The 14779-nt window shown below is 53.1% G+C and overlaps 1 protein-coding gene across 5 annotated transcripts in view; it reads right to left on the bottom strand.

Annotated features, from left to right (window-relative positions):
• The window catches only part of ADAMTS14 (ADAM metallopeptidase with thrombospondin type 1 motif 14), a 77393-nt gene that overhangs the window by 35965 nt on the left and 26649 nt on the right, over positions 1 to 14779 (bottom strand). For all 5 annotated transcript variants that reach the window (XM_059662474.1, XM_059662469.1, XM_059662473.1 and 2 more), the window contains exon 4: positions 12112 to 12302. In XM_059662474.1, the coding sequence (XP_059518457.1) occupies positions 12112 to 12302 (191 nt within the window). The remainder of the gene's footprint in view (positions 1 to 12111; positions 12303 to 14779) is intronic.

The following is a 14779-nucleotide window of genomic DNA, read 5'->3' on the forward strand; positions in this document are numbered from 1 at the left end:
GCTCTTGTGGTAAGTACAAATAAATATGCAAGTGATAAGAAAACCGCATCAGCGTTCCATTGGTAGCACATTTTCTGCAAGTATACAAAATAAATAAAGCATCTGCCCTGGCCGGTGTGGCTCAGTTGGTTGGACGTTGTCCTGTGCGCCAAAAGGTTGCTGGTTCGATTCCCCATCAGGGCACATGCCTGGGTTGTGGGCTCCATCCCCAGTAGGGGGCATGCGGGGGGCAGCTGATGGGTGTCCCCCTTTCACACTGATGTTTCTCTTTCTTCCTCTCACTTCCTCTCTCTCTAAAAATCAATAAAAATATTAAAAATAAATGAAGCATCTGGCAATCAATGGGGTCTTAGGTTTTATGAAATGTGCTATGTATGTGCTCACACATATGTATGAACTCCTCTGTTTGCATGCCTAATTAGCTGTGGTACATGAAGGAGTACGCATCTATGCACACACATCTGGGTTACACATATGGGTAACTAGATGTGTGCACATGCATGTGTATGTGTGTGAACACATGTACTACATATGTGCATGCATGTTCTGTGTGTGGATGCATATCAGCAATTCCTGCTGCCTTCAGCCTGGGGCTGACCCACGCAATAGCCAGACCATGCCCTGGTTTCCCCTGGGTGGGGGCACTGACCTCACTAGGGTGCCACACTGGCAGGCCCTACCTCTGAGGCCCAGTGAGATCTTGGAGGCGGACGCTGAGGCTGCTCTCTGGGTGGTGGAAGGAGGACACTGAATCCCCTGACTCCTTTCTCAGTTGCCACAGGCTCAGCTCTCCATCCTCTCCCCACAAGTTCATGATCATGGCCCCATATTTCAAAGGGCTGGCACTTCAAGCTGCCTTCTAACTAGGACGCCTCTTTAAGGCATGGCTCTCTCCCTGGAGCATGCACGTGGCCTGGATGGTTCTCCTGGGACGCAGCCACTCGGCCCACCTCACGCCCAGGCTGCTTGTGCAGGGTGGTTCCAGAGCGCACGGGAACAGACTACCCACCCAACAGAGTGCCTTCACGAGCCCACAATGCTCAGCACTCACCCCTACGACCCTGTTCCGAAGGGCAGTGTTGGGGTCCAACCCCAACAGGTCCAGGGGTCCCCAAAGGTGTGGACGGAGTCGATGAAGAAGGAATGACACAGAGGCAGCGTTCAGGTGATCATCATAGCTGGGTTCTCTTGTCAGGGTTTCCAGCCAGGTTCTGTAGCCATGTTCTCTCGCTAGGTTCTCCAGCCAGGTTTGGTCGCCAGGTTCTGTAGCCGGGTTCTTCAGCCAGGTTCTGTCCAGGTTCTCCAACCAAGTTCTGTAGCCAGATTCTGTCCAGGATCTTTTGCCATCTTCTCTCGCTAGGTTCTGTCTCTAGGTTCTGTGTAGGTTCTGTGTCTAGGTTCTGTGTCCTGTTGTCTTGTTACATCTGTATTTATACCAGTTGATTCCAATCCTATCAATCTCTATTCCAAAGGTTAGGGCGTTTCTATCTCCATTCCAGGGAGTAAAGATTATGTAGCTTAAGCATGATTGTTCGTAGTTAAAGTGATTAATTACCCGCCTGGCACTTAGTTAAGGGGTTTTATTCCCTCCCTAACCTCAGGGGAAAATCCCTACCTGGGGAAACAACCTTTCTGAGAGTTGACCTTGGTTAAAACACATAGTGCCAAGAAGGTGAGCAAACATATTAAGAACAGTATGCCATATATGCCAGGTCCCTTGAAACAGCAAGGATGGACCAGCTCCCGGCAGGGCAGCAGCCTGGGTGCCCCAGGTCGGCCTGCCTGTGTGTACAGAGAGGCAGCATGGAGGCCTGGAAAGACCCAAGCTCTGCTGGGTAATCCCACCCCTTGCGCCCAGCTCCCCTCTTCTGGGTGTGGACCCACCAACCTTGCAAAGGCGAACAGAAGGTGAGCAAATGTCAGTGAGGGGCACCTGTCGGTCTGGAACTGCCGCCTCCCACTTCGGGAGCCGAGGCGTGGCTCCTCAGGCCACCCCGGGAACAGGACTTGGGGGTCTGACAGGATGTCCAGTGTGATGCTGGGTACGAAAGAGCTTTGCGAACCGTCAAGCAATCTTCACTCACGAGGGGAACTCATCATGATGTCTCTCCTGCCAGGACCCCAGCATGCGTCCTTCTGTGTCAGACCCTGTTCTCTGCCCGGTGGGCTTGTCAGGAAATGCAAATGCCTGTGTGTGGCCACTGAGCCAGCACCGTGGGGCGGGGTTCTCCGCCTGGCCATGGGGGACGCTTTGGCACTGGTGATTCTGCTTGGGGGTCGTGCTGTGCACTGTAGGATGTTCAGCAGCATCCCTGGCCTCCCCCTACCAGATGCTAGTAGCAGCCACCCCCTCCGCTGTGATAAGCAAAAAATATCTCTCAACGCCCCCAAATACCTCCTGGGTCGCAAAACTGACCTCGGTTAAGAACCACTGCCTTAAAGGAAGTGAATTTTTGCTTTGCTTGGGGGTCGGGGTGGGGGTCTCTGAGTGCATTAAAAGCAGTGGAGAGCTTTTTAGGGGAAAACAAAAGAAGAGAGGAATAAAAGGAGGGGAGCAGGAGGCTGTGCCCATCCAGTGAGCAGAGAGGATGAGCTGCTCTGGAGGCTCACGGGCCCCGAAAGGAAAAGGCCTGGCAAAGCGACATTCTCTGAGAGCAGGAAAGCAGCCTCTGTGAGGAATAGTTAATACGTTTATGTGCTAACAGAAGGCCACCCTCCTAGGCTGAGGCCACCAAGGTCCTGGTCTGGCAGCCATCTGCACCCAAACCTCCCAGGTCTGGAAGGGGCACCCCGCTTTTCCAGGCAGGGCTCCGAAAGAGGCCCTGCGGTGGGTCAGAGCCGGTAGGACCCTCGCAGAGGCACCAGCCAATGTCTCCTCCACAGCCAAGCCCAACCCCTTTGTAGTGTCAGCCTAGCTGGGTGGGGTGAGGAACAGGGTGGGCAGGGAGCCCACCACCCAGACAGATGGGCTGCCAAGAGGGGTCAGGCTGCAGACCGGCTCCGTGAGGACCGATGAAAGGCCTCTTTGTCTCCTCTCACCCTCCCTCTGCTCCAGCTCCAGGCCCTAAGAGGATCCCCCTGTCCTCACGTCCAAGGGAGTCCGCACCCCAGTGATTGTGCGTCACCCCCACGCAAGCAGAAGATTCCCGCCATGTGCCCCGCTGGCCGGCCCAGCCACAGGTGAAGGGTGTGAAGCTGCAGGATCCTGACTGCTGAGGGGCAGCGCTCCTCCCCGCTCCAGGCTGGGAGCCCAGGGACCTTCTTCTCCTGCTTCCCAGAGCTGCTCACCCCAAGTTCTGCTGCAGCAACAGTGGGGGGAAGCACAGACTTTGGAATCGGAGGGATCTGGGTTCCAATCCTGGCTCCGCCACCTATCAGCTGTGCAGGTTCTGAACAAGTCACTTGGCTTCTCAAGGAATGTGGCCCACATCAAGCTCACTGAGGACTCAAGGGGCCCGTCTGTGAAGCTGCCAGCCCTGTGCCTGACATGCGGAAGGTACTGGAATGAGCCGGTGCTATTTGAGGCATTCCAGGAAGCTGGAGAGTCCCTGTTCCTGGGTCTTTACATGGGCCCATCACACCTTCTGCTGGTGTCCGTCTCTCCTCCCCGCTCCAGGTGCCACCCTCAGGCTCTGTTCTCCATACATTCCCTCCACACAAGAGCCCACATGGCTGCCTGGTAGAATGTCCTGCTGTAGCTAAGTCCCTGAGATTTCCCTGCACACCCAGGACAACGTCCCATTCCTGCTTCCACAGCCCTGCCATGCCACCCCCCGCCACCACCTCACTCCTCCACCTGCTCTGCCCCACCCCAAACACCCCCTCCCCCCAAGGCTGGCTCAGCTCTCTCCCCCAGTCCGTGGGGACAGCCACCTCTTCTAAACGCCTTCAGCGCTATTTCCAATGGTTCCCGGATTATTCCATGGGACTGAGGCTTGTTTTTGCAGCCAGACCAAAGCTCCTAGAACAGGAGTCTGTCTGTCATCCTGGGCATACACTAGGCACTTACCAAATGCTAAACACAGCTGCCCTTCCATTCCAAAGCTCTCCAAAGGTCCCCTGGCCCTGAGACTGAAAGAAGCCTTAAGGAAAGTGACCCAGTACACATGGGTAAACTGAGGCACAGAGAAAGACAAGTCCATCCAGGGCCCAGCAGCATGTGAGCGAGGGATGAGGAGGGAGTATTTGCTCACCGTCTGGAGCTGCATGAATATTTATAGCACACGCCAGGTTCATGCAAAAGAAAAATGAGAAGCAGGCCAAGAGCTGCAGGGCCTCACTAATAGCGTCTGCCCCTCCCCCTGGGTTAGCACAATGGGACCATCCATCCTGGGAACCGGATCTCCTCTCTCTGATCCGCCCAGGCCAGCCCTAGCTTGGAAATCGGGATCAGAAATGGTCACAGGCAGGCACCCCCCGGGGGAGAGCAAAGGGAAACCCTTGTACTGGCTTCATGAAACCCCTAAGAGAATTAGGCTTAAACATCCCAGCCAAATGACAGCTCCGAACAATGCCCAGGATGAGCTGCTGGCCCCTGGGAGGGAGAGGCTGCCGGCAGCCCATCCGCTCATCTCCATGGGCCGGAACTCGGGCTGGCTGTCCCCTGAGCCTTTGGAAGTGAGAACGCCGCCCGCCGCTTTCCCCTGCAGCTTTCCCCACAGCAGCAGCCAGTCTGCCAGGCAGCAGCTCCCTAGCAAGGCCGCTCGGTGCCCAGGTCTCTCCCCCTGGGAGGCCCCCCTGGGAGGCCCTATCTCCACCACAGCCCTCAGGCGTCCAAGGCCTGTGCTGCTCTCACATTCAAGAAGCCAATCAGGAGCACAACCAGCTTCGAGCACCTCCGGAACCTCTGAGAAGGCACCGAGTCTCCTCCTCACCTACTTTCTGGCAGGCTGTGAGAGGAAGGAGGTGGAGCCAACACCACGGAAGCAGCAGTCCCCAAGGCAGACCCGCCTGGCACCGTCTTTGGTGAGCACGCAGTGGAGGAATGCCCTGGCCAAGACTGGGAATCACGGGTCACAGGTCAAGGGTCAGGAGTTAATTTGGCCAAGAGGGCTGGAACAGGTTACCGTAAATTTCCAGGGACATGAGGAGGGACGCCAGGAACTGGGGGGCAGCTGGTCTCCACGTCAGGAGCCTCAGAGCTTGGCAGAACTTCCCTGCTCCCACCACCATCCACATGGTGTCGTACAGCTGCAGCTGAGGCACTGAACCAGACCCCTCTGAATTAACCGCATTTCAGTCCGGGCAAGGCAGCGGAATACCCAGTTCCAAAGTACACTTTTCTCTACAGAAAGCAACGTCTCCTCGTATGATCCAGCACGTCTCTCCTGGTTTCCAAGGGAAGGCCCCGTATTCTTCTTGGGGAACAAGATCTTGTTGACTCTCCCCATCATCCTCCTAACGTCGCTGCCTCCAACCCTACACCTCAGGGTTCACCTTTTGCCAAGGCCCCAGAGATCAGCCGCTCCAACCTCCAGGTCACCTGAGCTGACCCTCTCAGAACCCTCTCTAGAGGGGCTCAGCGGAGACCGTCAGTGGGTCCGGCAGGGGCCTTGGCAAGGGCACACGGGGCCTAGAACGCACAGCACGTGGGTTTCCACCACAAGCAGAGACCAGAGGCTGGCACAGAGTCGTGGCCCCGCTAGGACACGCACACATGCAGCCCCTCATTTCCTGGGCTGCAGCTGAGCTCCCGCCCCGGCCTGCCTGGGGAATCAGGCAGAAGCACAGAGCTGGCGTACAGATTATCTTACACTGAGGTCATCTGAGATTCCACAGATGCAGAAAGATGCTTTCTCAGAAATTCCCGTATCTGACAACGCAGCAGCTTCTGGGAAACCAGCCCCCATAAATCCTTTTCCCCGGGGAACGCCATGGCCATGAGAAAGGAAGACCACGTGTACCTGCATAGACAAACATCACCACAGCTTTATTTCCCGTTAGTTCTCCTCAGAAGCGTCTGCCTTCCTAAAGAAACCCACGTGTCCCTCCCATAGGAGCCTTTCCCCCATGGTTGTGTTATTTCCCGAATACCATCTCATGTGCTATAAATGTTCCCTGTTTGCTGCCCTGTGCCCGCCGATGTGAATGAGCTGTGTGTCTGCTTTATTTTTTATCCCATCGCAGACGTTTCCCCACGTTGCTCTCTCCTGCCTCCTTCGTCTACCACCAATGGATTTCATGTAACCCCCTTTATGTCCCCTCCTTTGATTGTAATCTATAAAATTCTCCAGAGCATTTTCTCAATCCATTGAAACTGTTGTTGTCAATTGGGCACAAAGAAGCTAATAAAAATTCTTACAGGTTTGGATGTTTCTCATGCGGACTCTTCGCTGCCTGCTCTCCAGGATCAGATCCTGCTCCACCTCGCCCCACACCATCAATAGGTTCCACCCAGGCCCCCAGCCAACCCTCCAGTCCTAGCAATTGGTCCGGGAGAGCGGGAAGGATCCCTTTGCTTTTGAGGCTAGCTTTTGGGGAAGGGAGGAGAGGGGGGTGCCGGGAGCCAGTCCATCCTTGCTGTTTCAAGGGACCTGGCATATATGGCATACTGTTCTTAATATGTTTGCTCACCTTCTTGGCACTATGTGTTTTAACCAAGGTCACCTCTCTGAGAAAGGTTGTTTCCCCAGGTAGGGATTTTCCCCTGAAGTTAGGGAGGGAATAAAACCCCTTAACTAAGTACCAGGCGGGTAATTAATCACTTTAACTACGAACAATCATGCTTAAGCTACATAATCTTTACTCCCTGGAATGGAGATAAGAAACGCCCTAACCTTTGGAATAGAGATTGATAGGATTGGAATCAACTGGTATAAATACAGATGTAACAAGACAACAGGATACAGAATATAGACACAGCACCTAGACACAGAACCTAGAGACAGAAGAACTTCGCTGGAGAGAACATGGCAAAAGATCCTGGACAGAAACTGGAGACAGAACCTAGAGACAGAACCTAGCGAGAGAACATGGCAAAAGATCCTGGACAGAAACTGGCCACAGAACCTAGAGACAGAACCTAGAGACAGAACCTGGCTGAAGAACCTAGAGACAGAACCTGGCTACAGAACCTGGATAGAACATGGCAAGAGAACCTGACTAGAACCTGGTGACTGAACCTGGCTGGAGAACCTGGACAGAACCTGGCTGGAGAACTGGCTACAGAACCTGGCTGGAGACCCTGACAAGAGAACCCGGCTATGATGATCACCTGAACACTGCCTCTCTGTCATTCCTTCTTCACCGACTCCGTCCACACCTTTGGGGACCCCTGGACCTGCTGGGGTTGGACCCCAGCAGGGGGGTTCCCATCTTTGAGTTGCTTAGGACTGTCACAGCCAGAACCCAGGGTGTGTCTTGAATGAGACCGACACCCCTCCAGCTCCAGGAGCAGGATGGAGCCACAGTCAGATAGGCAGCCAGATGCCCTGCCACCCATGAAAAGGCCTCTCTACCTGGGGTCCAGTCCAGGCCAGCACCCAGAGAATAGACGTGCGTACTTCCATGAAAGCTATGCCTTGTCCACCGCATGCCTTCAGCCTCGCCTGACTCTGATTCTAGGAAACTTCTTTACAACGGAGAGCTCTGTAGATGACTAATAGCAAAGCACAATTCTCGTCTATAGACATGCAAATCCTGTCTTCCCTTCCACCGCCAGATGCCAATGTTTTCTCCATTTGCACATTCATCTCAGCATTTCTGATCTACAGATGTTTCTGTTCTTTGGGTTCTCTTTTGAACAGGTCATAACATCAGCCTGCTTCCCTCATTAATTAGTGAGTAGGGCAAAATCTTTAACACACACCTCTGTTTAGTTTATTTTAAAGATATTTTTATTTGTTTCAGAGAAGGAGAGAGAGAGAGAGAAACATCAATGATGAGAGAGAATCATTGATCAGTTGCCTCCTGCACGCCCCACACTGGGGATCGAGCCCGCAACCTGGGCGTGTGCCCTGACCGGTAATCGAACTGTGACCTCTTGGTTCATAGGATGACACTCAACCACTGAGCCATGCCGGCCAGACCATCCATCTTTATGTTATTTTTATTTTTGGGTCTTCAGGCCCAGCTTTGGACCCAGGCTCCCAGCACCAGAGGGCCTCCTTCCCCCCTCCCCTCTCCTGCTCCTCCTCCCTTTCCACCTGCTGGCTACTGGGGCCAACCTGGCTCTCCCACTAATGGGATTAATACTCAGCTGTGTGGTCAGCTGTGTGGCCTTAGGTTGGGCCAGTTATTTATAGAGCGTGGGTGGGTGGTCCAGTGCTCTGGTGAGGTGGATGTGTTCTTTGCATAGTCATCTTCTCTCTCCCTCTCTCTCCAACAGCCCACATGGTAGTCTTTGTTCTTTGAGTCCCAAACCACATGCTATGTAAGGAACAGAAGAATTAATATGCAAACTGTTGGCAGCCCCTTCCTTTCCTGGGGCTCCTGTAAGTGGAGTTGATTTTCACCCCTGCCTTTTCCCTAAAGCCGGCATTTCAGACAGAAATCTGCTGTCTTCCCTTTTTCCCATCTCAGGGGATGCTGGCCCCCGGCTTCTCTCACAGTCACCATCAGCTTCCACATTTATTGATCACCTATCAGGTGTTGGGCACTGTGCTGTGTGCTGTTGGGGTTCAAATAAGTAGAAGTCCCCACCCTCCAGAGACTTAGACAAAGAACTGCTTATACACACACGCTAAGACAAATAATATGGCTAGAAGAACAACAGAACATATTGCTTGAGTACTATGTGCCAGGCGTGTGCTAAATATACATATTTAACTTTCACACACAAACAAGAGCAGATACCAGCATCAAAATATGAAGGCTCTCAGGTGAAGTATTGTAGCTGACACAAACTGGGGTGTGCAGCCAGCCCAGAACAATTCCTCCAGTGGCCATCCTGTAGCTAGCCCCTCTCTTCCTTTGAGTAACTCTATCTCCTTCTCCAACATATAGTGATTGGTCCAAAGGTTGGTCACAGGATCCAAAGTTAGGCCAATCAGAGTCCTGCCCTCAGAATTTTTACCTGGGAACTAACTGTAGAGAAAACTTCTTTTGTCTCTGGCCTCAGAGCTATGGAGGTAGGAGTCGGCCTGATGTTGTGACACCGAAATCCATGCTCTTGTCAGAATCTGTCCCGTAGAGAAGCTAGTCAGAGACAACTAGGATGTCACAGAGAGAAGGAAACCTAAACACAGTCCATGCTCTGGACGGCATGTTCAGTGGTTAGAGCATCGGCCCTGGAACGGAAGGGCCGCAGGTTTGATTCCGGTTAAAGGCATGTACCTGGGTTGCAGGTTCTCTGCCCGGGTTGGGGTGAGTGCAGGAGGCAACCAATTTAAGTGACTCTCTCACAGCGATGTTTTTCTCTCTCTCTCTCTCCTCTCTGCCCTTTCTCCCTCCCTTACACTCCCTAAAATCAATGAAAAAAATACTCTCCACTGAGGATTAACAAAAAACAAACAAACTAACAAACAACAACAAAAAAACAGTCCAGGTAAGCCTCTAGTCCAGTGGTTCTCAACCTTCTGGCCCTTTAAATACAGTTCCTCATGTTGTGACCCTACCATAAAATTATTCTCGTTGCTACTTCATAACTGTAATATTGCTGTTATGAACCATAATGTAAATATCTGATATGCAGGATGGTCTTAGGTGACCCCTGTGAAAGGGTCGTTTCACCGCCAAATGGGTCGCGACCCACAGGTTGAGAACCACTGCTCTAGTACCAATTACACTTACAACCAGTTCCATCCTCTCCCTCCCACAGTTTGGCCCATGAGCCAATCAATTACCCAGTTTTTCTTAATCTAATTTGAGTTGGTTTTCCATCACTTGCTACCTAAAGAGTCCTCAGCAAGGCAGGTCCCTGTACAAGGTCACACAACTAACGAGGGGCTGGCTGCATGCTCTCCTAGCAGCCTCCTCACTACTGTGTGGCCAGATTATGGGTCCCAGACAGCACAGGCAATGTTGTGACCCATTATTACCCTACGGATGTCTCCTGCCTGGATTGCACAGGGCCCCAGCATGCCGAGTGCGCCTGACCCCAACGTGTCACCCCTCTACCCCAGCTGTGTAGGACCATGGTGTTGACACTTCCGCCCAACAACTGTTGAGTTCCCAGAAATGTGTTACCACTCCCTCGTGAAAGTCATATCATTATTATCACAAACCGCTTATTGAGAGCTTATGCTATTCAAGGTACTATGCTATGTGCTGTTTAATCCTCCCCAAAACCTTGCATGTAAGTACTGTCAATGCTGTTTTAAAAGTGGGGAAAGGGACACTCCAGAGGGTTGGCAACCTGCCCCCAAGGTCAAAAGACAGGAAGGGCCAAAGCCAGACAGTGTGACACCAAAGCCCATGCTGTCGGCCAATGCACTAATGTTCCTCTCTGGGCAGCACTGCGATCAGCTGCCTGTCCATCACAGCCTCCAAGAACTGTCCGCGTGAGCCTGGGTGTGAGGGGATTCTATCCTGCCCCGGCCCACGGGCATGAGCATGCAGCGAGCCAGCTTCTTCACAGGCCTCAGGTCAGAGGCCCTAACCCTAAGGCCACAGAGGCCCATACCGGGGCTGCGACCCTTGGTTTTCAAAAGAGGCCCTGCTCGAATTCTTCGGGACCACCATGTACTAGCACAGTGATGGCGAACCTATGACACGCGTGTCAGAGGTGACACACGAACTCATTTTTTGGGTTGATTTTTCTTTGTTAAATGGCATTTAAATATGTAAAATAAATGTCAAAAATATAAGTCTTTGTTTTACTATGGTTGCAAATATCAAAAAATTTCTATATGTGACACGTCACCAGAGTTAAGTTAGGGTTTTTCAACATGCTGACACGCCGAGCTCAAAAGGTTCGCCATCACTGTACTAGTATATGCATCTTCCTTCTCAGCTCTTGTGTTCAGATGAATGTTTATGAAGAGCCGTTAAGCTGAGTCACCTGCAGACTCAGAGGCGAAGGCCCCGCCCTGTTGTTTCCTGCTGATGGGGCATTTGCCCACCCACTCCACTGCTCACCTCCTCCTGCCTGGACCACACAGTGCCCGGCATGCTGAGCGGGCCCTGACCCCAAGGTGTCACCCCCTCTACCCAGCTTCATAGAGAGAACCTGGGGTCCCCCCTCCCCCAGCACCTGGCTGTGGCCGACACCGTTTCCACTTTCACCTACACCAGTCCTCATCCTTCCTAGAGCCTAGCCACAGGCACCCTCTGTCCGAATGCTCCAGGAGGCTCTCTCTTGCCAGAAGAGAAACAGTGCGGGGCCCGCCTGTGCCGCACGCACTCACCACCCTTCCCTTTCTGGTCTCTGTCATCTCTGCCCCTTTAGCTCAGAGGTGCCCACCTGAGCCCACAGGCCAAATGTGGTGTGCAGGTATGTTCTGTTTAGCATTCACAATGGTTTTTACATTTTAACATTTAAAAATTGGTAGTTTCACTTAGAAAACTGAATGTAAGTGTTCCAAACAAGATTTTCTTAAAAGCACCTAAAAACAACCGCATTTCTGACCTTCCTTGAAGCATGCCTTCCGTGGACCAGAGCACTGCACGTCTGCATGAGCGCCACCAGCAGCAGCCAAGTCGCCACCACCCACCCGGGACAGGGCAGTCCTCAATTTGCCTGTGACCCTCACTTCCCGGCCTGCCAGGCCTCTGGGAACACCCAAGGCCCACACTAGGGGCCTGGGACCACCCACCCCCATCCGATTGACAGCGCCCCGCCAGGATCCCAGCCCCGCATTGCCCATTTTCTCCAGATGAGGTAGGTGTCTCAGGCAAGTCCTGGCCACGCCTGAGCGAGGCTCCGAATGTGTCCGAGCCCAGAACCCCCTGTCCGGATGCTCAAGCTGGCCAGGGACTCGCGTGGACGGCCTGTGGACACCCAGCCCAGGCATTACAGCTGAGGCCAGGCTGCAGCCTGGGATGGATGCCAGACCAGCTCAGGTCCACTCACCATGGAACCCACTGACGAGCTAGACGAAGGAGCAAACAGAGATGCCCCGAGGCCACCCAGAGAACACCAGGCCAGAGAGGAACAGTGTGTTCAGACCAATTCTGGTGGTCCCACCCCACCCCCTGCCCAGCCCCCCAGTCCCCAGAGGCGGGGACACTCACGATGTTCATGAGGGTGAGGACGTAGTTCTGCACGTGCTCCTTGCCGTGGAAGCGCACCACGGAGTCGTCCACGGCCAGCAGCACCTCGATGCTGTAGCTGCCCGGCGTGGCATGCCGCCGCTTCCGCTCCGCTTCTCCCAGCTGGCCCCCCGCCAGGCCCAGCAGGTTGGGAAGGTCGCCCAGGCCAAAGGCTGGAACCAGGATGGGAAGAGACCAAGTCAAACCTACATCAGGGGCTGTCACTGGGACGCTGCCGTCAACCCCCGCCCCCGCCCCGTCACATGTGCCCCTGTTCCTGCTTCCATAAACCAAGGTAGCAGGAGGGTTTGTTCCATACCAGGTAATTCGTGTGCCCGAGCCCTTTTCCTGCCACAGAGCATGGCCGTCCTTGAGGCAATGAGTAGCAGGGGAGTGAAAACTAACCTGGGCCCCAGTTCCCACTTGGTCCCGTCTCACTGTGCATCCTGGCCCAACCCCTGTCCATTCACTTCTCTGGACCTCCATCTCCCCTCCTGTGACATGCGGGTGGATAATCTCCATCTCTTGCCCCAGAAGCTATAAAAAATCAAAGGCGGCCCTGGCCGGTTTGGCTCGGTGGATAGAACATTGGCCTGCGGACTGAAGGGTCCCAGGTTCGATTCCGGTCGGGGGCATGTACCTTGGTTGTGGGCACATCCCCAGTGGGAGGTGTGCAGGAGGCAGCTGGTCGATGTTTCTCTCGACTCTCTGTCTCTCTCCCTTCCTCTCTGTACAAAAAATCAATAAAATATATTTTTTAAAAAATCAAAGGCAGCAATGGGTGGAAACATCTTGATAAAGGAAAAAACTAATATTACCGTGGCTGATGCAGGACATTTCAGACACCCCTAGAGTATTCCCCAAGCCTCTCAAAACCCTCCCAATCACTGCCAGTGACCCCAAATTTCACCATCACAGCTGTGGCCTTTTTGGCTAAAAACAAAATATATAACCAGGATTTATTAACTTGTGTTAATTAATCTAGGAGTTGTCAAACTTTTCCTGTGAAGAACCAGATAGGCTTTGTGGATTATAGAGCCTCTGTCTGTGTTGCAATAAAACTTTACTGACAAAAACAAGTGGTGGCCCGCATTTGGCCCATGGGCCCTGAGGACAGGGCAACAGGAACCACAAGACTCAGTGCTACTCTCTTTTTATGTTTCCTTTGGTTGGGGAGCTAGAATACAAAAGGGAAAGAAGCACTAGACTTACGGGCCAGAAAAAAATGTGTGGCCACTGGCCTACTGGGGAAATGGAAAGAGGGAGGCCGGCCCTTGGGCTGATCGCAGCCTGGCGAGCAGGGCTCAGGCCAGCGTTGCCCTCACTTGCCCCTGAGGCCAAGGTGTTTCTCTGCAGGTCACACTGAACAACAGCTCCTGGCAGCCCGGGTGCCTGGGCCCAGTGGTGTGTTCAGCCACCCACAGACCAATTCCTGGGAGGGAGGAGGGAGGACCCCTAGGAGGGGAGGAGCAGGGCTCTCTGCACCGAGTGGGGAGAGCCAGGAGCAGTCACCCCCAACTTGTGAGCAGTGCCCGAAGGTTCACATACTGCGAGTGAAATGTGGAACTTGACCTACACGGCTCTCCCTGCCAGCTGTGTCAAAGGGAGGCTCAGAGAGGTGGCCTGCCATCTCAGGTCACACAGCAAGTTAACGGCAGAAGCGCAGAATGTAAACTCAGATCTGCCACTCTCCCATCATCACACCCTATCAGGTCCACCCGCTTTCTCTCTCGGCAAAAACAGCGAGGGGGGTTGGGGGAGGGCCTACTAACATCAGCCATAGACCCTGGCGATGCCCCAACCACACCCTCCTCTATGTATCTCTCATCCTTCAGGCCGAAGTAGGTAACCCTCAAACTGTGGAGGCCGCTGGGAAGCCCACCCAGGAAGCCTCGAGAGAATAGAAAATGATGCAGCTGCTCTGAGAAACAGTTTGGCAGTTTCCCAAAGCGTTAAACATAGAATTAGCATAGGACCCAGGAACTCTACTCCTAGGCATGTACCCAAAAGAATTGAAAACACATGCTCCATAAAAACATGTACACGAATGTTCATAGCAGCATGATCATAACAGAAAAATATGGAAACAGCCCAATTGTCTATCGACAGATGAACAAAGTAACTGTGGTGCATTCCTACAATGGAATATTACCCTGCCGCAAAAAGGAGTGAAGTATGGAGACAGGATCCAACATGGATGAAACATATATGCTAAATGAAGAAAGCCAGTCACAAAGGGCCACACACGGTAGAATTCCATTTATAGGAGATGTCCAGGACAGGCAAACCTATAGCGATAGAAGGTAGATTAGGGATTGCCAGGGCATGGGGATCGGGAAAATGGGAGTGACTGCTAATTAATGGGTAAAGGTTTATAGGGAAATTATGGAAATGTTCTGGAATTAGATAGCGGTGATGGTTGCACAACATTGTGAAAATAGTAAGAAACCACTGAATTGTACACTTTAAAATGGTTAAAATAGTGGATTTCATTTCAATAAAAAACACAGCGGCCTGAGCCCCAGCCTGGCTGGCTGCCCGGCGTCTGGCAGCCCCAGCCTCCAGCCCAGGAACGGGAACCGGGGCCACAGGAGCACATGGCCTATTGGCGTCAGGAGGGAAGGGGAGGGTGGGAAAGGGCGACAGAGCA

The sequence above is a fragment of the Myotis daubentonii genome, chromosome 13 (assembly GCF_963259705.1).
Source record: "Myotis daubentonii chromosome 13, mMyoDau2.1, whole genome shotgun sequence".
Taxonomy (NCBI): Eukaryota; Metazoa; Chordata; class Mammalia; order Chiroptera; family Vespertilionidae; genus Myotis; species Myotis daubentonii.